We start from the raw sequence: 27779 nt of genomic DNA, 5'->3' as shown, positions 1-27779 counted from the left end.
AGTTAAAATGCAGTGTGTGTACATGTGTTCAGATTCAAATAGATATCGGGTGCAGGTGGGCTCGCGGTAAACTCCAGCATATGATGTATCAGTGTGTTTAAGTGGTTCAGTGAAAATGCAATGTGTGTGCGCGTGTTCAGATTCAAATAGATATCAAGTGTGGGTGTCCTCACAGGAATTACAGCGTATGATGTGTCAGTGTATCATGGTTCAAGCAGTTAAAGAACAAGTTTGACTATTGCAGTTATATGTTCTACTTTGCGGGAAATGAAACAGAGGAAGAGTGTACCTCGAAAGCGCCGAAGGACAAGTGTGACTCTGGCTCGCGCAGTAGAAGCTCCGGTGCCACACCCCTCGCAAAGCTGCTGAAGTGGCGGATGCCGTCGGGAGGCAATACGTGAATCGCCGCCCTGTAGGTCGCCGGGTCGAATGGCCGAATGTGGAGAGGTAGAAGCTCGACCTTGGGATCCACGTCCATCTCCGGGGGAGCCCCACCCTGTGGGAGATCGACTGCCTTGACGAGAATAGTGTGAAAATGGCCAAAAATATGAAAACCGAGCACGAATATGAAAAGTCAACCCTAAGGTCAACCCCGAGAGGGTGAAAAATGGGTGGAAAGGTCAGAATGTGGAAAAGACACAAAGATCGAGGAAAACTTGGGGAAAGTAAGCCCCAAGTGGTGGAAACCAAGAAAAAGTCACCGAAACTGAGATTTGTTCGGTTCAAAACGTGCGAAATGGGGAGGTTTTAGCGAATCGAACGACGAAAAGGGCTCTAAAACCAAGGAAAAACAAGGATCAAGGGTCGGAAAATAACCTAGAGAGAGAGGGAAGAAGTTTTTGAGCTTGGGCAAATGAGAAATATAGGGCTTGAAGCCCTATATTTAAAGACCCGTGGCCAAAGGACAAAACTGCCCGATACAGGCATTTTTGGCTGGTCGGCCACATTGTTGGCCGATCGGCCAAATAGATGGCCGATGACCTTGTTTTGTGGCCGATGGATGGCCTGTGGTCTTCTCCGGGGGCCGGTGAACCTCCTACACCCTTTTTTGGGTCATTGATGTGGTTTGGGACCTTCTTTGCTCAACACAGTGCAAGAGAGTGTATTTCCGAAGCTTGACCGGCCTTCGTATTGGCCTCGAGCCATGTCTTCTGTGCGAGGTACTTGATACGTATGCAGTGTATCCTTTTGGTATCCTTTTGTCTCTTGCGAGATTCGGAAGTTGCTCCACATGCGTTACGTTACAACGTTTTGTCGTGAACACGTGTGGGTTATACATCATTTCACTCGCATTGTTATGCACACTTTTTGTGCGTTGTCGCACACGCCATGCTTGCATTGTTATGCATCTTCTTTAGGTAGCATTGTCATGCGTACCTCACATGCATTGTCATGCACTCCTGCTTGCGTTATTATGCACATATGTTATGCGTTGTCACGCACGCCACATTTGCATTGTCATGCATTTCTCTATCTTGCATTGTCATGCATGTCTCATTTGCACTGTCATGCATTCCTCTATCTTGCATTGTCATGCATGTCTCGTTTTCACTGTCATGCATTTCTCTTATCTTGCATTGTCATGCGCATTCCATTTGCATTGTCATGCATTCCAATAGGTTGCATTGTCTTGCATCCTCCCGCTGACATTGTTTCATCTTTAGGTTGCATTGTCTTGCACCCTTCCACCCGCGTTGTTTCGCATTCTTAGGTTGCATTGTCTTGCATCTTCCCGCCCACATTGTTTCATCTTTAGGTTGCATTGTCTTCCACCCTTCCACCCGCGTTGTTTCGCATTCTTAGGTTGCATTGTCTTGCATCCTCCCGCCCACATTGTTTCATTCTCAGGTTGCATTGTCTTGCATCCTTCCACCCGCGTTGTTTCGCATTCTTAGGTTACATTGTCTTGCATCCTCCCGCCCACATTGTTTCATTCTTAGGTTGCATTGTCTTGCACTCTTCCATTCAAGTTCCTATACACATTGCATGCGTTGTCGCGTCGTGCTTTACTTATATGTGTTCAAATTCCTATACACATTGCATGCGTTGTCGCGTCGTGCTTTACTTATATGTGTTCAAGTTCCTATACACATTGCATGCGTTGTCGCGTCGTGATTTACTTATATGTATTAAAATTCCTATACACATTTCATGCGTTGTTGCGTCGTGCTTCACTTATATGTGTTCAACTTTCTATACACATTGCATGCGTTGTCGCGTTATGCTTTACTTATATGTGTTCAAGTTCCTATACACATTGCATGCGTTGTCGCGTCGTGCTTTACTTATATGTGTTCAAGTTCCTATACACATTGCATGCGTTGTCGCGTCGTGCTTTACTTATATGTGTTCAAGTTCTTATACACATTGCATACGTTTTTGCGTGTGTTTTACTTACATGTGTTTATACACCCTTTTGTATCTACTACACTATCACCTCATCGCACTGTTTTGTGCATCCCCTTGCATTTTACATGCATTCAATCGCGTTATCTTGCGCATCGCACTATCTTGTGCATTTCAATCGCGCTATCTTGCGCATCGCACCGTTTTGTGCATCTCCTTTGCATTTTGCATGCATTCAATCGCGCTATCTTGCGCATCGCACTGTTTTTTGCATCCCCTTTGCATTTTGCATGCATTCAATCGCGCTATCTTGCGCATCACACTATCTTGTGCATTTCAATCGCGCTATTTTGCGCATCGCGCTATCTTGTGCACTGCATACATGCACTTGTTAGTGCATTACATCCCATTGCATTTTGCATGCATTTCAATCGCGCTATTTTGCGCATCGCACTATCTTGTGCATTTCAATCGAGCTATTTTGTGCATCGCGCTATCTTGCGCACTGCATACATGCACTTGTTAGTGCATTACATCCCATTGCATTTTGCATGTATTTCAATCGCGCTATTTTGCGCATCGCACTATCTTGTGCATTCAATCGCGCTATTTTGCACATCGCACTATTTTGCGCACTATATACATGCACTTGTTAGTGCATTACATTTCATATTGCATTTTGCATGCATTTCATCTCGCGCTATCCGGTGCACTCTACCTACACTTGTTAGCTCATTGCATTGTTATGCACAACTTCACTTACGTTGTCACGCACCTTTCAATTGCATTGTTATGCATACTTCTAACGATGTTGTACCTGTTAAGTTTTCTTTCTCTTTCAGGCACGATATTGTATGAACGGTTCATTTGAAGCTGGCACGACCAGACGAACCGCACAGGTATTGTATTCTCCGCATCAAGCGTAGCGAGAATTACATAATTGTCTTACATCCTTTCTGCATTGTAATGTAGTTTGGTCTTTGGCTTGCTTAAAACTGTTGCATGTTATGCTTCGTTACAGCTTTCTTTGCATGATCATAAGTTATGCTCGGCTTTGTACATTGTTCTTGCATCCTGCCCCTGCCTTCAGGCGCATATCTTTGTTGGCTTGTATGCTTTGTCTAAGTCTTCAGCCTTGTCAAAAATGGGTCGTCTCTAGGCTTTGACACTCACTCCCATCATTGTTATGACTTTTGAGTTCTGTCAAAGAGGGGCAACTGTAGACACCCCATTTTTGACCGTCCTCAAGACTTGGACGTCACCGTTTGAACACTCGGTGATCATCCATGTTCGTGTTCGTTTTGAGTTCTCGGAGGTCTCGGCTACACGGCCTTGCCTCAAGATCTCACAACTTGGCTATTTTGTGCTTGGTCATGGACCGAACACTTGTGTTTTTGCTTCTGAGGGCAGAGAATGGCTTGTTGGTCATCCCCACACCTCACCATCCAAGGCTTGAAGCCATCGGCCCCCTTTTATTGCCACCAGCCAAATATTTGGCCGGTCGGCACTGTTTTTAGTCGGCCGGCCACCTTTGTTGGTTAATCGGCCATTTTTGCTGGCCTAACCCTGTTCATCTGCTTTTGCAGATATTTTTATGCCAACTGGAACAGCTGGCATCCACAATTGCCCCCCTCCATACACGTGTATGGAGGGATTTGCCTCTTGTTTAGCTTCTCTTGGAAGCCTTAGAAATTGGATTTCTATAATAGGGGAGGCCCTCCTCCCTTCTCAGAGGTTCTGGAATTTAGGGTTGGAGTTCATATATCTCTCTATTTCTCTATATCTCTCTCTATATATTTGTGTGTGTATTTGTGACCAAAAGTGTGTTTTGTTCACATTTTTGTACTAAGACACCTAGTGTTACACCATCCTTGAGTTGCTGAGGTGCTAAGGAGTTGGTTTTGGAGTTCTTGTGTTGTTTTGAACTCAGAAAAAGTGCTGGAGTGTTGTTCTTGAAGAAGGTCTACAAGGGTGAGAAACTTACCCTTTTATTCCCCATTTTTGCACAAGCTTTTAACCTATCTTGCATCCGTTTTTAAGCTTAGTGTATAACTGAGAAAAGTTTTGCTTTTACTTGTTTTTGAACTTTTTTTAAGGTCATTTTGAGGTTTGGGGTTGTCCCCCCCCCCCTCTCCAAGGCCTTGTTAGGCCTTATTTTAGGCCATACCTTTTGGCCGTTGTTCTTAGCTTTGCATGACCTCTCTACCACTGAAATCCATAGGATTTTCAATGGTGGAGAGGTGGTTTTGAGGTCCTAAATGGGAGAGGGTTGTCCCCTCTCCATGTTGTCTTTGATGCTAGCATAAGTGGCTTGTGTTGTAGCGTGTATGCCTAGCTTGCTTTAGCTTCATTTCAGTAGGTATTAGGCTTTGTTTTGCCATGTTATACCTCTGTTTCAAGTTAGTTTAGACATGCCATGTATGCTTCATGCACTTGTCTTGTAATCCCATGTTTTGACCTTAACATACATCATGTTGTAACATGTCTTTCTAGCATGATTTTGGCTTGACTCCTTGAAGTTTTTATGCATGTTTTGGCATGCTTTAGGTCTAATTTTGCCTGTTTGGGTCATCCATGGCTTGCTTTGTATAGCTACCATGCAACCTAGCTTGTATGCTTTGAGTGTTGGCTCCTCTACCATGCTCTATTTGCATCATTTCAGTGGTTTGGCACCATTAGTTATGATATTTCAGTCCTTGTTTCATGCTCACATGCTCGCATCTTATCATTCCTTTAATGCTTTAAAAGGTTGGTGTTCTATGCTCCATGATTGTGTCATTGTGTATGCCATCATGTCTAGGCATTTATGATACCATCTAAGTGGGTTTTGGGGCTCATTTTAGCATGTCATATCTCTGATTTTGGTCGCCTAAATCATGCCATGTTTGCTTGTCTTGGGTGTAGTGTAGCACCTCTTTGGTGGCCTTGTATGCCTCATGCCTTGCCCCTTTTGTTTTAGCTTGTTTTAGCTTTGGCCATTGCATGTTTTAGGTTTACTTTGGCATGATTTGGAACTATTTTGGTCCACTTTGGTCATTTGCTTCATGTGTCACATGATCATAGTTTGAGCCTTTGGGCTAGGTTCAAGCTTTTTGTGCATGACTTGTTTGCATTATTAGGTTGATTTGGCATCATCCTTTGCATGTTTTCAGAGCATTAAAATGCTTACCATATGTCCATGTTTGTCCCTTTTAAGTGTCCTTAAAAGTTGCCATTTCATGCTTAAGTGTTGGACCATTATACATGCATGTTCGTATGTGACTTTGTCCCTCATCCCTTAGCATATTGGACGCTGATTTGGGCCTATTTGAGAGCTGCCCATATTGGTTTAAGACCATCCTTTGCATGTTGTTACAGGCTTGCCTTGCATGTTGTCGCATACTTGGCCCCTTTGCATGTGGTTGCATGCTATGTATGTTTGTACGTTTAGATGATAGGACTATTAACATGTTGTTTCATGTTTAAGTGATATTGCATTAGGCATGCATCTTTGATTAAGTTGCTTAACATGTTGTTACATGTCTTGCATGTTTAAATTGCATCTTGCATGCTTGTTAGCTTGCATACTTGTTACATACTTGCATGTTTGCGTACTTGTTCACATGCTCATATTGCATGCTTAGCTTGCATGTTTAGGTTGCATAGCATTGAGCATGTGTGCATCCTTTGCCTCTTGACCAATTATCATAGAGGTTAGGGTCTTATATTGTGTGTTTGTGTGCATTACATTTGACATTAAAATTGCACACTTGGCGTTTTCGGCCATCATGCATTGAAACGCGTGATTGATGGCCCGAGGGTCAAGGACCACACTCCTTTGAGTTCATAACATGATAAGGAGGGTGTTTGTGCATATATTGCATTGTAAATGCTTTGCCATGCTCTGTCTGTCTTCTGCTGCTGTCAACCAGTGTTCTGCAGGAGGAGATGGCCGGTCGGCAACTTTCAGTGCCGGTCGACTACCAAACTAGTGCCGGTGATCTTTTTTTTGGTCGATGACCATGATTCCTTGGCCGGTGGTGTTTCCTCTTGGTCGGTGACCTCCCACAGTGCTCAGGGAGTAGTCCAGAAGTAACCTTGAGACTTGTGCAGTCCTCAGAGGTGCAGAGCAGTGTAAACAGAGGCAACATGAGTATGGCGGTGGATTTCCGAGCGGAGCCAAGCGTGCCTGCATTCGTCTTTCTTCCCGAGGTTGTTTTACTGCTTTCAGTAATTTAATTAATTTGTTTAATTAATTAAGGGTCTGTAATATTTAATTAGCTTGTTAGTTAATTAATTTGTATTGTTCATTCGGACCCTCCGAGAGAGGGCAATTTTGTAATAAGCGTGCGTGTGTGTGATGCGTGTCTTCCAACCACCATTTCTCTCTCCCTTTTACTTAACCGCTTATGATGGTTAGTTCTAGGGCACGTTTCAATTAGCATCCTTATGCTATGCATGTTTGCATCATTCATCTGTATTGCATGCACTGGGCTCGGCGCATCATACTAACTACATAGTATTTCAAATTCCAAGTTGAATACGTGTATCGAGTTGTTGCATTTCACATGCCATCCTTAGATTAGCCGAGCCTATTCTAGTTGCATTTTGTATGCGTTGCATTAGCCATCTTAACATGGACTTGGATCATACATTTGATTACTAACATGTTCCTTGTTTTGGCTCGGAGTACACTGTGAGTATTTATGCTTTAGCATCTTGCATGTGTGTAAGTGTTAACATGACAACATGCTTACCATGAGGCTATGTGCGTATGTGATATAACTGCTTGAATGCCTGTGGGTGAAGGTTGGATTACTTGAATTGGATCAATTCATTGAAATCCGTGTTTTAGCTTGCTCGAGAGTAGCAAACCCCAAACCATTTTTCAAAATAAACGGATATGCGATGCTTTGTTCCAAATTAGGCGATCTAGTCTATACTTGTGTGTTGTGTGCATCACATAGTAAATTCTAGCTAATTAATCGGAATAAGAACACATATGTTTTCAAAACGAGATATCATGTTTTGTAGTGGCCGATCTTTGATCGGGCGAGCGGGGGTGCTCATAGCTGACCTTCCCCAATCATACCCAAGTTCCCGAGCCGAGGCAACTTTGGTGATGACGGACATGTGGCCTTAGGCAACGAATCAGGGTTTCCTAAATTTTCCAAAAATAAAACATTTAGGTGGCGACTCTGTATTTGGCAAAGCAGTCCATGTTTGGCACTTCTTTCTAAAAATCTGTTTTCCAAAACGATTTGTCGGACTTGGACTCTTTGGTGATTTATCAATCTTGCATTGCACTTTGCGAGATCAGATTCAGAACTGTGACAATTTGAGTTCGAACTATAGCGAGCCCCATATGAACAAAACGGGATTCCCTCCCGGGACATTCGGGGACGTCTACAACAAGCTACAACACAAGCCATTTGTGCGAGCATCAAAGACAACATGGAGAGGGGATGACCCTCTCCCATTTAGGACACCAAAACCACCTCTTCACCACTGAAAATCCTCTGGATTTCAGTGGTAAAGAGGTCATGCAAAGCTAAGAGCAATGGCCAAAACGGATGGCCTAAAACAAGGCCTAACAAGACTTTGGAGGGGGGAAACAACCCCAAACCTCAAAGTGACCTGAAACAAAGTTCTAAAGCAAGTAAAATTAGAACTTTTATCAGTTATAGTCGAAGCTTAAAACAATACGCAAGAAGGGCTAAAAGCCTAAGCCAAAATGGGGTATATAAAGCAAGGAACTCACCCTTGTAGAATCTCTTCAATAACCAAGTTCCAGCAGGTTTTCTGAGTTCAAACCCGACCATGCACTCTAAAATCAACCTCAAAGGACCTCAGCTCAAAGGGGATGGTGTAATGCTAGGTGTTTGTGTGCAAAAGTGTGAACAAAAACACCCTTTAGAGCATAAAACGCACACACAAATATAAAAAGAGGAAATTATAGAGATAGATAGATACAAATTCTCTAACCCTAATTTTTCAGATCCTTTGAGAAGGGAGGAGGGCCTCCCCTCTTATAGGAATTCAATTCCTAAGCTTCTAAGAGAAGCTAACACAAGGGAGCAAATCCCTCCATACACGTGTATGGAGGGGGTGTATTGTGGATGTCAGCTGTCATAAAATATCTGCCAAAAGCAGATGGAAAGGGGTCGACCAGCAGAAATGGCCGATTGACCAACAAATGTGGCCGACCGACCACAAAAGATGCCGACCGGCCACAACCTTTGGCCGATGGCAAGAAAAAAGGGCCGGTGGCATCATGCCTTGGCCGGTGGGTTGAGGGGATTGTCCAACAAGCCACCCCCTTCCCCTAAAAATAGAAATACAAGTGTTTGGTCCACAACCAAGCACAAAATAGTCAAGTTGAGAGATCTTGAGGCGAGGCGCGCGGCCGAGACCTCAGAGAACTCAAAACGGACACGAACATGGATGATCACCAAGTGTTCAAACGGTGACGTCCAAGCCCTGAGGACGGTCAAAAATGGGGTGTCTACAATGGTTCATCACAAAAGTAATTTTTTTCCCCCCTTTCTTAACGTTATCTATTTGTAGAAATTTACAAATTGATCATATTTGTATAAATATTTTTGGAAGTTTATGACTCTAGATCAAATGCATCACATAGCAATAAAAATCACAGACATGCAACAGGTGTTCAACTATTTAAATGCTCTTGGCCAAAATGTGTTTGGAGGCAAAACTTTCAGATTGGATTATCTATCAATTCAATCTACTAATGGGCTTCTTGATTTGAGAAGGCAAGTGTTCTCATCCATTTGGAGTGATGCAAATCACTTTTGTAATCCTTTGTTATTGATTGACTGAATTTATTTCCCAAATTCTTGATTGCTAATTCTTGAATTACATAGCGGAATCAGTAACTCAATGTCACTATGCAATTAGTGATAATTAACTTCTAAATAGTGAAGTCAAATTTCTTCTTGTTGCTTCCTTCTGGTATTAACTTATTCTAGGATAGAGATTATGTTAATTGTGTTCATTTTTCAATTTTTTTGGTTTATTCATTAATCTGATTGGATTGGGTGACTATTTTCTTGCCTATTTATTTGTGAAAATTATGAATTGGCATCTTTATTTTTGTAATTTACTCAAAGCAAAAGAATTTAGAAAATGACCTCTTTTTTTCTTTTGACAATTTCTTTTCAAATAATTTATTTGATTCTTTCAAGTTAAACTAACACATTAAAGTGCATTAAATTTTCAAGCCAAGTTAGATTTTTTTTTTTTAATTTTTTTTTTAAGGGAGTAGTTGATATGATCAAGCGGGTAATGTTGGGAGCCAAGCCAAGATTATCTTACTCTTTTTTTTTTTTTTTTTTTTTGAAGACTTGAATCTTTTAGTACGATGTATCTTAAGGATGGTTGATGGATATTTGTTTTGCATGTATAAAAGTTTATATTTTGTTTGCACACTTATATATATGTGAATATAGGTTAATATTTCTATTATAAATTTTTTTTTTTTTTTTGAGAAAGTAATTAATTTGTTAATTTTGTTATTTTTCATTAAAATAATTGTTAGGTGCTTGCAATTTATTTTTTTGTTGTAGAAAATGTATATATGAATTTTATAATAAATAATTATTTGCAACGGTAAAAAATGGTCTCCAAAAGTATTTTTTTTTTATTTTTGTTTACGGCAAAATAACTGTCGCAAAAAGTAGTTTTAGTAGTCACAAATAATTTGCAACTGCTGCTTTACTGTCGCAAAAAGTATTTGCCACCCCCATATTTGCGTTCCCCATTTGCAGTCACATGGCCCATCACAAAATGTCTTTTGTAACTGTATTTTTATTATTTGTGATGGCTTATGGTCATCGCAAAAAGTACTTCTTTTTTTTTTTTTTCTAGTAATGCTCCTAGATATTACAATACTATTTTTTGTTTTGTTTGGATCTAAATAGGTATAGTAGTGTTTAGACTTTACTAGTATCTACTCTCTCTCTCTCTCTCTAACTTGCAAAATCTACACAATTTAATGTGAAGGTATAGTGAGACTGATCAAGGATTGGAGTGATTTCAGAGGAGGCTAATCATTTGTTAAAGCTTGCAGCATTTGTAGTCTCTTTGTGCCTCTTTCTCATATTTTCTTTCTTATAAGAAACAAGAGGCTTGAAATTTCAAATATGATATGTACCATTTTCTAGGCAATCAACACTTTCGTTTTGAAAAAAAAAAAAAAAAAAAAAAGAAGCATTTTGTGGTGGTTTATTTTTTCTATTTTTCCTTGTCCTTTCACTCAGCAAGAGCCATGAAATGCCCTATAAAATAAAAGGCAATATTTTTGTTAGTTTGCATCAAAATGCAGCCTTTTACCATTAAACCAAAAAAAAAAAATGCAACTTATGTTCCCTGGTTGAAGATACCTTTGTATTGTTTTGTCTCTTGCATTTATTAGCAAAATAGAAGAGTCTTATCAAATAATGTGGAAATACAACAAATAATTACAGCTGGGATTATTTACACCATGATCTTCTAAACTATTAAAAAAAATATCATTTTAACCTCCAAAACTATCAAAGCATGCAAACAGATGCCTTAAACTATTGCGAAGTATCACTTTATCCCTTAAATTATAAAAGCGTAAAAATTGACCCCCTAAACTGTTTGCGTCCCTTTCATTAGGGGTCTAACTTGTATAGTTTTATAGACTATTGGTGTGCTTCATTCTGACTCTTTTCATTAGGAGTCCAATTTGTACGGATTTTATAATTTATAAGGTCTATTTATACGCTTTTATAGTTTAGGGGGCAAAGTAACATTTTCACAATAATTTAGGGAGTCCATTTGTACACTTTCATAATTTAATGATCAAAATGATACATTTGAATAATTTAGAGGGTCTCCATATAAATAACCCTTCCAGCTACAATCTATATTAGAATCACTAGTGGACAAGTTAAGAGGTATATATATTAGTGTAAGTGGATGTTAGTTGGGAAAATTCTATAATACACGTCTAGTTATGATTTTTGTGGTTTTTGGTTATTACTTGTTCTGGTATTACTTATAACTTGACTATGACTAATTGCAATATTAATTATAATTTGATTATAATCACTTGTTTTATTTTAGTTATGTCTGAAAAGGTATTTGATTATGTCTTAATTGGTCTTTAGTTATGACCCTTGGTTATGTTGTAATGTTGGTTATACTACAACAAATAGGAGTTTTAAAAATCAAATTTCTGTCCCAAAATATAAAAATTTTGTTGTAAAAAAATTTAGGGACCAATTTGTGTTGTCATGAGAATAGTCACTAAAAGGTCAATTCGAAAAGTTCAAAAAAAAAAAGAAAGAAAGAACTTTTAGCAACAAAAATTTTAAATTGTTGCTGATAGATGCATTTTTAGGAACAATAATTTGGTCACAAAAAGATTTATTACTTTGGTCTAAAAAAAAAAAAATTTATCACTATATGTCTAATTTTATCTCTAAAAATAAAATAATGCTATTTTTAAGAAAAAAAATATTACGTATCTAAAAAGTGATTTTATCTCTAAATCTTTGTTTTTAAAACCTTAATTTGTTATAATGTTATAACTTATTGTAATTATTATTTTGATTATGACTGAAAAAGTCATAATTATGTCATAAGTGATATTTGATTAGGATCCATTATATTATTTTTGATTTTGAATATAAAAGTGATTTAATTATAACATTTATGATACAGATGACGTATATGCTCAAAAAAAAAAAAGTATTGTAAAACAACCCAATAGTATTATTTTATTTTTTTGAAAAAAATATTATTATTATTTTATTTAGACACATCAAATTAATATAATTTTTTTTTCTTTCTAAAGTCCAGCATCGACTGGGACTGGAGTCACCAAGTCAAACCTATTACGCTCTTCATTATTGATCATTTTAATTTTGTTGTAATTTCATGTAAAATTTTATAAATAATTTTTTTTTTTTTTACTCATTTTGAACGGTGTTGACATCAAGAATTACAGAGTAACGGATCGCATACTTTGAGATATGAAATAGAACAATTAAAATATTGGGATTTAAAATATAACATAATGTATGGTTCGAAGACCATTAGTGTAATTACCCTTTAAAAAAAATTACAACGTACCTCAATACATTGACGTAGTTTGAATCAACAATTATAGCATAGATACAAATAAACTCTGGAAGGAGAGAGATACCCCAAACGACTACAAATGTAATATAGACCCTCATATAGGTGGACAAAGTAAAATTTTTAACCTCTTAGTAGAGTTTAAGAGCTCTAGCCAATGGATTAATTCTGTTAAATGCTAACGGAAGGACAAATATTGCCAAATTTTAAGGAAGATGGGTAGCTGTTGTGCATAAGACACGACAGTCATTGTTGTGCGACTAATTGGGCTCACTTCGGGCCTTATTTTAATAATTCAAATCTTTCAATTTTTAGGGTATATCGAATTGAATATATTTTTAAAAAATTAAATTAATCAATATCGATAGCCCTTTCATCTAAGTTCATTTGTATTCAGTTTTATACACAAAATCGCATTCATTTTTCAAACTACAAATGTAATTAGATGAAAAAGTTATCAATATTCGATCAATTTGATTTTTTACAGGTATATTCTATTTTATATACCCTAAAAAATGAACTATTTGAATTATCGAAATAGGGCCCATGATGAACTCCATTAACCGCACAACGGTGACCCTGTGCATAAAGCACCACAATCACCCCAAATTCAAATTTAAATGCCATGGCTAGTAAAATTCTGTTTTGTTTTCTTTCCAATCTAAGTAAATTATATACTTTTTTATTTTTATTTTTATGCACTTTCTTTGTATATATGAATGTAATGAACGACCAAGTAATTTGTTCTCCCTTTCTCTAAATCAGATTGCAAGCAAGTAGTTTGTTCTGTCCTTATTTTTTTTTTTAGGAGGATTTATTAGAAAATCATTTTTCAAGTGTTTGTATCCTAATTAGTCTATAAGATATTCTTGTTTTCCAATAAGTCATATTATTTGAACATTCGATTTATCAAATCATAATTCTCATATTTAAAGTATTTTATAGATATTTCTACCCTTATAAATATTTTTATAACGGTTAGCAATTTGATGATGTGAACATTCATATTTTACAATGTGAATATTTGCATTGATGTGAATGTTCACATTGACAGTGTGAACATTCACATTAATATGTTAATATTCACATTAATAGTGTGAACATTTACATCACTGAACATTCACACTATAAATGTGAATATTATTAGAGGTATTGCGGGAATTATGTCACTCATGAGACTTAATAAAATATAAGAAAATAATGAAAACTAAATAGAATATAAATAAAAGAAAAGAGATTTCTGAAAAAAGTACCATTTTTTTTTTATAAACCAAAGTGTAAGCGAGTAATTTATTCTCTTCTTTTTGGTCCTTTTATATTGATATACTTTGGTACTACATATAGAAAATGATTGGCCACAACTGGTCGCGTCCGATCATCACAGTCAAGCACTCGGCCGACTCATGTCCTAGGCCACTCAGACAATGGCTTTAGTCCTCATATTGGATGAGTCTCCAGAATTTTCTTAGTCATTTTTTAATTTGGTTTAAAGATCCAACAAAAAAAATACTTCCCTTATCCGAAAGACTAAAAGGATCTGTTTAATTTGGTTTTGAAATCAATTTTCAAAGATAAATTTTCTAAAAGAGTTTTTAAAATTTTAAAATTTATTTGGTTATATATTTTAAAAATAGTTTTGTAGTTGGAGTTCTATAAATTGAGATGATTTGTAATTTTTTTTTTTTTTTTTGTAGATGAATAGATGGATGCGAGAGAAAACGTGATTGATTGATGTGTAGGATAAGAGAGAGAGAGAGAGAAGAGAGAGAGAGAGAGAGGAAAATGATTAATTGATATGTAGGATGTGTGAGAAAGATAGAGGAGATAGAAAAATTTATTAAAAACAACTTTGAAAAAATTATAAAATCAAACAAATTTTAGTTTTGAACTCTCAAAAATTGATTTGAAAGTGAAACAAGCCCTAAGAAATTCATTTTTTTTATCAAATCCCAGCCAAATTATCTTTGTCCAAGGGTCTTCAATTGTAAAAATTGAGAAAAATTTTCTTTATCAAGAGGCCCAAAAAAGAATTTTATTCTTTGAGTAATGGTACATAATAATAAATAAATAAATAAATAACTTCATTTTCTGAAGGGTCAATAAATAAAAACTTCATATTCAAAGCTCAACTAAAAAAATTATTATCCAAAAGTGCTCTCAATATCAATGCTTAAAATTTTAATTACAAGAAGGTCAAATTGAAACCGTCCTGTATTTTAGTCTTTGTGTCATTTTGGTTATTATAATTTCAATTGGTTTGATTTTGGTCCTGAATTTATGATTTTGTTTTAATTTCTATGAAAAATATGCATATTTGGCAAGTTGATTAAAAGCCAACTTTTTGACTTTTTTACTTTTTTTAGTTACACCAGCTCTATACTTTTTTGTACATTTTTTTCAAAAAAAACCAAAAAAATTAAAAATTTAACTTTTGACCTACTTTCCAAAAAACTAGCTTTTGATTAATTCCACCAAGTCCTTATTAATTCCAAAAAGATGGCTTTTGATTAATTCCATCAAGTCTTTGTTATTCGTTATTTTGATTTTGTTGAGTTTCATGAAATTTTTTTAAAATACTTCTTTTGTGTTATTGATTTTGAATGACATTAACGTCAGGGATTAAAATGTAACAAATCACATACTTTGAGAACAAAAGAAGAACAATTAAAATTGGGACTAAAATATAGTATGACGTATCCTTTGAAGATCATTAGTGTAGTTAACCCTCTTTAAATTACATTTTTTTTCTCAAAACATTTAAGTAGTTTGAATTAACAATTATAAGATAGAGAACTACAAATAAACTCCCAAAGAAGGAAAGAGATACCCAAGAGGACTACAAGGCGAATAGGACCCTCACATAGGTAGGAGGTATCAACCTCTTTACCTCCTAGTACAGTGGAAGAGCTCTAGTCAATGGGCTAAATTCTGTTTAATGTCAAGTGTAGGACAAATGTTGTGAAAATTTAAACGCCATATGTCAAGTTAAATTGGCTTTGTTTTCTAAACTAGATTCCAAGCTAGTAAATTGTTTTATTTTTAATTTTCTTTTTTGTCCTTTGATACACTTTTTGTATATCTAAATGTATGGAACAAGTAATTCGTAGTCCCTTTTCTCTAAATCAGATTGCAAGCAAGTAATTTGTTCTCTCCTCCTTTTTTTCCTAAATCAAAATGCAAGCAAGTAATATATTCTCTTCTTTTTTGTCCTTTGACATACTTTGTTTCTATATAAATATAAGGATTGGGAGGTAATATGGAGTACCATATCGTCATTGATCTTCTTGCTTTCGAGTCATCACAGGCTACTATATAGAGGTACAAAATAGTGTTTTTCCATTTTTCTTTTAAGAATATGTATATACATTTATATTTTTTCTTTTTAATCAGTTGGCAAGTTGGCATTTTCTTACTTCTATTTTTCAGTTTACATGTTATCCACAATAAGAATTTGATATCATTGCAAGAGTCACCAAGTGAGATTCTAACTTCTATAAAGTTAATTTTGATTTGTCCTACATTATCCTTATCTCTATATTCATAATGCCTTAACAATGTTGTTTGTGAGAAATGTTTTTTGAGGTACGAATATTTTGCAAAATAATGTAGAAATAATTTATATGGTAGCTTCAAATGAAACTTCTTACTTGTGAGAGTTACTTGTAGATCCCTTGTTGTGGTTCCCAACGTTGCTGAGCTCGTTTAAGACCTCATATTTGATTTTCCAACAGGTAGATACTCACATAATTAATGTTGAGAGAGGGTTGTCTCGTGCTAGTCAGCCCCTTCTATCTATTTTACTAATTGAATAATCTATCGATTTATAACTATAAGAAATTCTAATTTATACACACTCTTAAAAATAGTGTACTATATGCGCTCTTAGTTATACTATTTTCTTATTTAGTTATGACATTGCATTTTTCCCGACCAATTTTGCCTACTAACTTTTATTTAGTCGTAGAAAGTTTTCATTTGGCGACTAAATAAAAATTTGCTAGGCAAAAGTTTGGAGTTTTGCCGACTAATATTTTTTAGTTGTCAAAATATAATTTTCTCTGACTAAAATTGAAATTTGGTCGGTAAAAGTCGAAGAGGAAAAAAAAAAAGCTGGAATACAAAAAAATTTGGCGACTAAAATAATTTGGTCGCAATTTATAAAACTACGTCCTTTTGATGGTTCTTTAACTAAATTGAAGGAAATTACTTACCAAACAGTTTGTAGGGGAAAATTGCCCAATACCACTCACCAAGGATCCTCTAGAGTGTTTTTTTTTCTAAAGTTTCCTAAAGTGGTGTATTGTGTGGTTGAGATTTAATGTTGAAAAATTGATGTGACTTGTCATTAAATCTCAACTACACAATGCACCACTCTAGGAAACTTTAAGAAAAAAAAACTTTAGAGGATCCTTGCTCCACACTAGAGTGAATTTTTAAAACTCTTTATACGGTATGTACTACGCACCAGTCCCGCGCATCACTCCTCATACGCACGCACCTCATTGTCGATTCTCTTGCTCAATTGCAGTCACCAAAGTCACTTCTCCTTCGTCATCACAGTTGACGGCGTCGTTTCTTCAAGCAAGCATCAGCAGTGCTTCGAGAAGTTAACGGCTTCCTTTGTTATGTATGTATTTCTCTCTCTCAATCTTTGTATTTGTTTTCCATTACTCCTCTTACTCACATGGTTGCTCTCTATTTTTGCACCTAACAGCACCACGAACACCATTTTTCTGGCACTAGTAGTTCCCCTATCTTCAAACAGCCCCGAGAACAGGTATGGTCCTCTCTCTCTCTCCCTCTCTCGCTCAATTTCTCTATTTTCCTTTGTTTTCCCTACTTTTGAAAACCAATTTGTTTGTTTTCCCTAATTTTCAAAACCCTAATGAGTGGATGTTTGAACGGATGGCCTCAAATCTTACTCTCTAGACAATTCAAAAAACAAAAAATGATATATATATATATATATATATATATATGTATATGTATATTCTTGTTTGTTCTAGTTTGGATGACAGAGCACATGCAAGTATACCATATGTGCTTCATATTATTTGTTGATTAGTTGGAAATTTTCTATATCACTGTTTGTATGATATGGGTTATCATACAAGTCCATGATCTATAATTTTTTTTGATTTATATTAACTTGCATGTAATTATATATAAAGAGGTTAGTTCTTCTTCTTTTTTTTTTTTTTCTTTTTTTTTTTTTTTTTTTTTTTTTGTGTCAAAAGGACTCTTTTTCATTATCTTTCTTCTTTTTTTTTCCTCCTCCCAAAAGGCATATTGTATGGGATTTTCTAATACTTCATCTTTTAACGTTTCTTATTAACTAAAGGAATGTGATTCACCCTAAGTAATTGCTCTGCGGCTAAAGAATTGTGACTGCTTTGTTATTTTTGTTTGTAGATCAAACCCAAAGGGCCCCCTTCTATTATTAATAAAGCAACAAAGACCTAAAATGATTTATGATTTCAAAAATATAAAACTAATAAATATATTCGTTTGAAAGCCTTAGATATGCAGGGGAATGGGTCCCTTGTTTAACTGGTATTGCAAAAAACAAGTGTTATGTTATGTTATGTGCTGTTATGGTTCTATGGTTCTATGGAAGTCATACCATATGGTGCTATGGTATTGCAAAATAATTATTTTAGTTATGACTAATGACTGTTTTAGTTATATCTCATATTGTGTTTAATTATTCTTTTTTTTTTAAAATTATAACTTAGAAAGTATGAAATTATGCAATTTTATTTTTTAATTATAAAATGTATATGGCACACACCTTTTAAGGGTGTGTACCACAGTTATACTATATATTAAGTAAAATGAAAGGGGAATTACATCCAATGGGATAAAAAAGTTTATTTTACACAAACATGAGGGGTACAAGAGCATTTCACTTGTATCATGTTATAAAATCACTTGCACCCCACATGTTTTTATAATTTTTTTTCTCTATCTCATTGTACTATAATTTCCCCTAAAAAAAACTTTTCATCAGAAAATGTTCTATGAGCTCCAAAGTATTAATCTAAATTTATTAAAATTTTAAATTTTAAGAAATGCACATGGCATAGAAATATTGGCCATCTAACCATATCTATAATTTTGGAATTCAAAAACTTAATATAGAAACTGAAAAAAGAAATTTAGCCATCTCTAATTTGAAATTTAAAAATCTTTAAAAGAAATTCCAAATATGAAATTAGTCTTATATAATTTCAAAATTTTAAAATATTTATTTCAAAATTTTCTATTTTTATTTTTGAAACTAAACAATTTATGTGGCATCTATAGAATTAAAAAAACAGTTAGGCATCAAAATATTTATAGCACATTTGTTAACCAAAGAGAAATTAAAACAAAAAATACGTGTGCTGCACATATTTTTTTGTCACATAAAAAATAATTGTGTTGTGCTTAAATATACATATGATTTTAACTATGCAATACTATCGATACCATAAATTGTTACAACTTGCATATGGTACACAATAAAAAAAAATAAAATTGTGTTGCATAATTTTTTGAATAGTCATTATCTATTATAATGTGCTACCATGATATATATAAAATTTAAATGAAAATGATATACAAGTCCGCTTTTTGGATTCAATGATATGTAATTAAGATAATTGATAGATGATTAGAGAATATATGAAAGAGAATATTACCTTAGATATTCTCATTGAGTGTCATATCATTGAGTTTCAAAAGTGCGTCTAATTTTTTAAGTTGAATAGAAATGCTCAATTTAAATTTATCCATCTATGTTTACATATAGTAACTTAATTTTCACTCCATGTAGATAAAGAAGAGAAGGGTGTGATGAATTTGATTCCAGCATCGTGGAAGATACTATGGGATGCGTGGCAAGTTCAGATGCTGGTTTTACTTAGTCTCACTTTACAAATCATTCTTTTCGTCTTTGGCAAACGCAGAAAGAATATGTTGTCACAATGGACTAATGTGATGGTCTGGTTGGCCTACACAATGGCCAATTGGGTGGCAACCGTCGCCCTTGGCAAGCTCTCTCATACCCTAAATAATATTCCTAATCCCAATAATACATTACAGGCATTATGGGCACCCTTGCTTTTATTGCATCTTGGTGGCCCAGATACCATAACTGCTTATTCTTTGAATGATAATCAATTGTGGATAAGGCATTTTTTGGGCATGAGTGTTCAAGCTACTGTGGCAATTTATGTCATTGTTATGTCTTGGAGGCATTTCTGGTTTTCATTTATATTAATTCCGGCATTCATGGCTGGAATTATTAAGTATGGGGAGAGGATATGGGCTCTTAAGTTGGCATGCAATGATGAATCAAAAAACATTGTACCCTTTTATGATCTAGGAGTCCGAGATGGTCTAGCAACAAATAGTACAAGATGTGAAATTGTTTTAATTATGGCCCACAAACTGGTGACGGAATTTAAAGATTATATGGAGAATTATGACATTCGTAGATCTTTCCGAATACGGTATACAAAATTTCTGGATGTGATAAATCTGGATGTTAAACCATATTTTGAGAATGTATTGGAGGTTGAAATGGGGCTCATGTACGATTTATTATATACAAAAGCACCCATAACATTTACCAAGAGAGGGTGCATTTTTCGCTCTATCAGCTTCATGTGTACGGTGTCTGTGTTGGTAGGACTCTTCCGGCTTATCGACATGGAAGCGAAGTGGCACAAGCAGCACTCCTCCATGGTTGATATTGTCATCACAGGGGTATTATTGGTCGGCGCTCTAGCTTTGGAGATTTATGCAGTCATGTTGTTATTATTCTCTGATTGGGCGATGCTTTGGCTAATTAAGTGCGGCAGAGGCAAATGGGCAATCCTATTGTTGCAGAAATTTTCTTGGTTTTTTGAAAAGAAGAAGTGGTCTAAAAAGATGTGGCAAATCGATGTAATGGAAAAGGAAGACAAGCATAAAAAATGGAGTAGAATAGTTGGGAGGTTGGGGATTCAAGACCAGTTCTATAGGTACATGCATTCGACTAGTGTGTGTATCCCTTCGACGCTATACCCCAGGATTGTTCGATTTATTTGTAGTGCCTCAGCTACAGACAACCTTATTGACTTTGGGTGGCTTGAGGGGGTTATTGGCTCTACACCTTTTCATGAGCTAGTTTTTATCATGCACATCATAACAGATATGTGTCACCGTTATGATGATACTAGTAAGTCAGAGTCAGATTTAGAGTCGGTTGCATGCACTTCCGAAAATAGTGAAAATAGTGCTAACTCATGTGGACATGATGGTGACAAGGAAACATGCAAAACTCTATCAAATTACATGACGTATCTACTCCTCACCTCCCGTTGGTTGTTGCCTGTTGTTGTAAAGGATAGTCAGTTTATACGTGTCATGAACGATGCCAAATTGTTTTCCAGGTATATTAATGAACAAGTTACAGGAGGACGCATGTTTCCCATGGATATGCGAAGAATCAAAGAGCTGGCAGTTACTCGTGATGAAGAAGGAGGCAAAATGGAAAAAATTGAAGAGAAGTCTATGTTACTTCAGGCAATATTTTCTGACCTCATCGATGAAGGTAATAAGGAGGTGAAATGGGAAAAATTGAAAAATGTGTGGTTGGCGATGTTATGCTACGCTGCAATTAGTTGTCCAAAAAATTACCATCTTCAACAGCTTAGAGAAGGAGGCGAGCTCCTCAATTTGGTTTGGTTCCTTATACCGCATGCTCATATATTTGTCAGAGTCGACACCTTCAAGCTACACAGATTCTTCAATCAGTGTTTTCAACAAGTGCCGCAATTCTGAAGGGCGAGGCCACTATATAACCAAGGCTCCTAAAAAAAAAAAGAAGAAGTTTATTTGTATTGGTAATATTTTATTTTGTTATGTTGTTTTTAAAAATTACAAGATACCTTTAAATTTTAAAAAAATGTTCAATACAATAGTAATATTATTGTGGGGATATATTTTCTGTATACCAACACGTGGCATGGTGACGCCGACGTGTCAGCCGAGGTGCCACGTGCCCTGGTAGTTAAGCCGAGGTCATCTCCGAAGATGTCGGAATCCGAAGATAAGGGATAAGAGTCCTGAAGCAAAGAGGGGACTTAATTAAGATAAGGATAAACCTCTTAGGGAGTTTTATCTCTATCTCCTAAAGAGTCCAGAGTAAGTACTAAGATTGGGGTACATAGAAGTCATATTTCTAGTTGGACTTGGATTAAGTATATTATAAAAGAGAGGCACCCCCGTGGGTCTAAGGTATGTAATTCATACTTTGAGTATTCAGTTTAATACTTGATTATCCTTGAGAAACATACTGACTTGATCGTCGGAGTGCCCCCGGGTGGAAGAACCACCGCCGGAGCTTTTCCTTTCTGTTACAGGTTGCTGGAGTCATCTATTCTGCCGGTGCTTTGCTGCTGATCACTAAACGGGCAGTGTGGTCAGATTTTTACCCACACAATTTGGCGCCGTCTGTGGGAACGAAGGAAGAATAGATGGCCAGTAACGGACAGCAAAATATTGGGGAGGACGCTCCCACTGGGAGTGATAGCCCAATAGATCTTGATATCGAAGGAGATAACCGCAATGCAGAAGCCCGTGACCAGGGTCACAGAGAGAACGACGTCATCCCAGAAGGCGACACGTCAAAAAGAGCTAACCAAGGAAAATACTACAATGAAGATAACCTCCAGGTATGGAGGGACAGGTGCCTACGGAGGGATGAGGAAGTAAAAGAACTAGCAAACAAGTTGGCGGACCTCCAGTCAGTCGTCAACTTCATGATGCAGAATAATGTTATGCAGCCACCATACCCGCTGCAAGATACGCCGATGCCAGCGAACAACACTCAGAAGGAGGTAGGAAGAACAATCCCCGAGGTCCCCCAGCATACCAGAAGCGGAAGGCATTCACACCGGCCTGCCAGGGAAGTCGGACGGGAAAAGCCGAGGCAAGAGGAGTCCCGACGGACACACCACATGAAGAATCCAGACCCCAAAGAACATCGACATGTTCAGGGGCAAGTACTCCATTTTGACGCATCCCACGAAGAAAGATCCAAACGACCCCACCACGAGGCCGAAAGCAGTGTACCAAAAAGACTAAAATCCAAAGACAGCCGAGCTCCAGGGAGGAGCAAAGAAGACTTGAGGGACTACCTCAAGAGGAGGCAACAGAATGGAGAAGCCGAGGTAAACTCCCCAGTGAAACCAAAGACAGCCTTCTCGGCGGAACTGGACAAATTTGAACCACCCAAAAGATTCAGTATGCCGAGGTTTCAAATCTATGACGGTAAATCAGATCCGAACTTTCATGTTGGGTTGTACCTAAATTCAATGGCACTATATAGCGGAAACGAGCCGTTGCTCTGCAAAGTATTCCCCTCATCCTTTGGGGAAATTGCATCTGATTGGTTCCACAAGTTACCAAAATGAAGTATAAAGACATGGGAAGGCTTGGCCGAGATGTTTGTGGCCAGATTCGTGACCAACAAGCTGCAACCCCTGAGGGTTGATGCTTTGATGGCTCTACGAATCACCAAAGAAGAAGGCCTCAGGGCCTATGCGAAGAGGTACTACGAGGTGTTCAACCGAATACCTGAATGCAACCAGGAAGTAGCAGTCGTATCCTTCAAGAACGGCCTGAAAGATGACTGCCCACTACGGAAGTCTTTGGCAAAAACATTGCCAAAAAGCATGGAAGAACTCATGGCAAGAATTGAGAAATACGCCAGGGCCGAGGAAGATACGTCGGGAAACAAAGAGGTGAAGCAAGAAAAGGGAAACGGCTCGCCAAAGCGAGGCCGAGTCAACAATGGGCCGACCAGACAAGAAATAGAATTAAGAAATAAACAGGCGGTAACCACAGTATTCCGGATCCCAATCCATAAAATCTTGGATCGGATTCGAAATCAACCTTATTTCAGGGCTCCGGCAAGAGCACCAGGGGAATTCATGGGAAGGAACGTTGGTAGACGTTGTGCCTACCACAATGAAGAAGGCATCCAACTCAAGGTTGCAGAGCCTTAAAAGCACACTTGGAGGACCTAGTAAGACAAGGCCTTCTAAGGGACCTGGTCGATGAGGCCAGAACAAAGAAAGAGCAGGCAAGGCTGCCACAAGCACCAACAGCACCCCCTCCCCCAGCACAGCTACCACAAGCAGGAGAACCAAGGGTGGTCAATGTAATCCACTCAAGGGTCAATGAAAATGAAATCAGAGGAGAAACCCAGAGGGTAAGACATTTACAACATATTTATCAAGTCGGGGAAAAGAGACATCGGCCAGAAGAATGCCAAGGGCCAATAATAGCCTTTACTGAAGCCGACCTAGAACTGGTCCAACACCCGCATAATGATGCCTTGGTAGTATCCCTACAGGTCGGGGAGTGCCAAGTAAAACGCATCCTAATAGATCAAGGCAGCTCCTGCGACATCATGTATGTCAGATGTTACAAAGAGCTAGGCCTTCACCCCGATGACCTAGAATAATCAAGCGTCCCGATGGTCGGCTTTAACGGAACGCCGACATGGCCACTGGGTGCAACAAGCTTAGAAGTACAAGCCGGCACTAAGAAGATCAGAACGGAATTCCTGGTCATTAACACACCCTCACCATACAACATCATCCTGGGAAGGCCGTGGTTACATGCAATGGGGGCAGTCCCCTCGACATTGCATCAACTACTCCGGTTCCCAACAGAGAATGGGATTGAAGAAGTCAGAGGGGATCAACTACAAGCTAAAAATTGCTCCATGGCAGCAATAAAATCCACCTGTAGTGTACAGGAACCAAAGAAAGCAGAAGTTGAAGATGAGGACATGGAAGTCCTGGAAGATGTTGGGAAAGAGCCAGCCGAGAAAAGCGAAGAAGCGCTAAAGAAAATCCTCGTCCAGGAGGGCGACGAAGAACGATTTTTTCTTCTTGGCTCAGGCTTAGCCAGAGAAGAAGAAAAAGAACTGGAAGATTTTTTAAGGGCAAACATAGAGGCGTTCGCCTGGACACCTTATGAAATGCCTGGCATTGACCCCGAGGTCACTTGCCACAGTCTGAATGTCGACAGATCGGCAAAACCTGTGATTCAACGAGCCAGAAGGCCGACGTTAATGCACGTCGAAGCAGTCGAGGAAGAGGTAGACAGACTCCTTGAAGCCAGGGCCATCCGAGAAGTCCAGTACCCAACGTGGCTGTCCAACACAGTAGTAGTAAAAAAGAAGAATGGCAAGTGGAGAGTTTGTGTAGATTTCACCAGCCTCAACAAAGCTTGCCCGAAAGACAGCTTTCCTCTGCCCAAAATCGACCAACTGGTAGACGCCACCTCGGGACATGAAATGATGAGTTTTTTAGATGCATACAGAGGGTACCACCAGATTGTTATGTACCCTCCAGATGAAGAGAAGACCGCGTTCATCACCCCGAAAGGCCTGTACTGTTACAGGGTAATGCCTTTTGGGCTGAAAAACGCAGGAGCAACCTATCAGAGGTTAGTGACAAAGATGTTTAGACACCTGATTGGCAAAACAGTAGAAGTTTACATCGATGATATGGTCGTAAAGACCAAGGAATCAAAAGGTCATCTTGCCGACCTAAAAGAGGTCTTTTGACATACTCAAAACATATCGGCTCCGACTCAACGCCTCAAAGTGCGCATTCGGAGTTGGGTCAGGTAAATTCCTAGGATATCTGGTAACAAGAAAAGGCATTGAAGCCAGCCCAGACCAAATCAAGGCCATCCTGGAACTACAGAGCCCAACATCGGCAAAGCAAGTTCAAGTGCTCACTGGAAGGGCCGCAGCCCTAAACCGATTCATCAGCAGAAGCTCAGACAAGTGCAGACCCTTCTTTAACCTGGTGAAAAAAGCCACAGACTTCCTGTGGACAGAAGAATGTGAAGCTGCCTTAGCCGACCTAAAAAAGTACTTGACCACAACCCCGGTCCTTTCTAACCCAATCCCAAGGGAGGAATTGTTTTTGTACTTAGCAGTCTCTGAACACGCAGTCAGTGCAGTGCTAGTCCGAGAGGAAAAAGGGGAGCAAAAGGCTGTCTATTACGTAAGCAAAACTCTGGCTAACGCGGAAACAAGGTACCTACCACTGGAAAAATTGATGCTAGCCTTGGTAATGGCCTCAAAGAAATTGAGCCATTACTTTCAGGCACACAAGATTGTGGTTCTAACAGAGCACCCACTGAAGTCCTTATTACATCAAGGAGACTTAACAGGAAGAATAGCAAAATGGGCAGTAACACTAGGCCAGTTTGACCTAGAATTTAGGCCAAGAACAGCAATAAAGGGCCAAGTTTTGGCCGACTTCGTCGCAGAACTCACACCTGAAGCCATCACACCTCGGGCTCCGTCGAGCCAAGAGGAACATTGCCCCAACAAGCAAAAAGAATCCCAGTCAAAGACAAAAAAGCAAGAAAAAAAGAAGCTCAGACCATGCAGCATCTACATCGGCGATTCATTCAGACTATTCGTCGATGGAAGTTCAAACCGCCAGGGAGCAGGAGCAGGAGTACTGCTGATATCTCCAGATGGAGAAATTGTAGAACAGTCCATCCGTCTGGGGTTCAAAGCCTCCAATAATGAAGCAGAATATGAAGCATTAATTGCGGGGCTAAAACTAGCAGCAGCAGCAGAGGCAGACGAGGTAATTGTTTTTTGTGATTCACAATTGATTGTTAACCAGTCAACAGGGGAATTTGCAGCCAGGGACGAAAGAATGTCGGAATATGCAAAGGAAGTCATCCGACTGGCAGCCCTATTCCAAAACTGCAGATTACTCCAAGTAAGCCGAGATGACAACACCCACGCCGACGCGTTAGCCAACTTGGCCAGCTCAATTCAAACTGGAAAAACAAGGACAATTATGATCGACTACATGTCGGCCCCGAGCATAGATAAACAAAGCATTGAACAAGAAGCAATGTGCGTGGGCCTTGGACCAAGTTGGATGGATGCAATCATTGCATTCCTAAAAGAGGGAAAGCTGCCAGAAGACCATAAAGAAGCACATAAAATTAGGCTGAAATCGGCCAGATTCAGTCTAACAGAGGAAGGCCATCTCTACAGGAGGTCCTTCACTGGACCACTTTTAAGGTGCGTACATCCTTTGCAGGTTGAAGATTTCTTTTACGAGATTCATGAAGGAATTTGTGGAAGCCACGCAGGGGGCAGATCGTTAGCCCACAGGGCCATTACCCAGGGGTATTGGTGGCCCTACATGCAAAAGGATGCCGAAGCTTATGTAAAGAAGTGTGAACAGTGTCAAAAGTTTGCACCTTTGATACATCAGCCAGCTGCCGACCTAAACCCAGTATCCAGCCCCTGGCCGTTCGCCCAATGGGGCATGGATCTGGTTGGACAACTTCCCCAGGCAACTGGGCAGAGAAAATACTTGCTGGTAGCAACAGACTACTTCACAAAATGGATAGAGGCAGAACCTCTTGCCAAAATCCGAGATGTGGATGTCAAGAATTTTATTTGGAAAAACATAATCACCAGATTTGGGATTCCAAGAGCTATAGTTGCCGACAACGGAACACAATTCGACAGCAAACTTATCAAAAACTTTTGTGCAAAATTCAAGATCAAGAATTATTTCTCAACACCAAGTTTTCCTCAAAGCAATGGGCAAGCAGAGGCATCCAACAAAGTAATCCTGGATGGAATAAAGAAGAGGCTCCAGGCAGCAAAGGGAAAGTGGGTGGACGAATTGCCCAACGTACTTTGGGCATATCGGACTACGCCGAGAAGATCAACAGGAGAATCCCCATTCGCCATGGCATATGGCACAGAAGCAGTCATCCCATTGGAGATCGGCATCCCAGGGATCAGAACCCAGGGAGTAGAGAATGACACCAATGACATACTCTTAGCCCGAGACCTGGATTTATTGGAAGAACGAAGAGAGAAGGCTGCAATTCAGCTCGCAGTATACCAACAACAGCTTGCCAGAGCTTACAACAAGAGAGTCAATCCAAGAGATTTTCAAGTTGGCGACTTAGTCCTAAGAAAAGTCGTCGGGAACAAGAGGGATCCCAGGGAGGGCAAGCTTGGCCCAAACTGGGAAGGACCCTACAGAGTTACTTCAGTACTTGGGAATGGAGCATATCGGCTTAAGGACAATGAGGGCAAAGCATTGCCCAGACCTTGGAATACTTGTAATTTGAAATTTTTCTATCATTAGAAAAACATCATTGTTTGGCCGATGTTATCAATAAAATCTTTTCAGAATCCTTTCAACATGATCGATTGATAAAGTTATGCATGGATGTTTTTGAAGACATATCAAACTCAAAGCTAAGCCGATGTTATT

General features: G+C 38.3%; 1 protein-coding gene across 6 annotated transcripts; it reads left to right on the top strand.

Annotated features, from left to right (window-relative positions):
- The first annotated feature begins 15710 nt into the window (after positions 1–15710).
- On the top strand, positions 15711–21395 carry LOC114292278 (uncharacterized). 6 transcript variants are annotated; one of them, XM_082924710.1, is made up of 6 exons: positions 15717–15771; positions 15880–15929; positions 16120–16184; positions 16982–17080; positions 17168–17230; positions 19271–21395. In XM_082924710.1, exon 6 carries the CDS (start codon positions 19291–19293, stop codon positions 21262–21264), a length of 1974 nt encoding a protein of 657 aa, XP_082780836.1. In that variant the 5' UTR covers positions 15717–15771; positions 15880–15929; positions 16120–16184; positions 16982–17080; positions 17168–17230; positions 19271–19290; the 3' UTR covers positions 21265–21395. The 6 variants fall into 6 exon arrangements, with proteins under 6 accessions (XP_082780838.1, XP_082780836.1, XP_082780839.1 ...); XM_082924712.1 differs by lacking the exon at positions 15880–15929 and having other exon boundaries at positions 15711–15771; XM_082924713.1 differs by lacking the exon at positions 16120–16184.
- Positions 21396–27779: the final 6384 nt, after the last annotated feature.

Source organism: Camellia sinensis, chromosome 4, assembly GCF_055761805.1.
Source record: "Camellia sinensis isolate YWXY chromosome 4, ASM5576180v1, whole genome shotgun sequence".
Lineage (NCBI taxonomy): Eukaryota > Viridiplantae > Streptophyta > Magnoliopsida > Ericales > Theaceae > Camellia > Camellia sinensis.
This window is presented reverse-complemented; position numbering and strand designations above follow the sequence as displayed.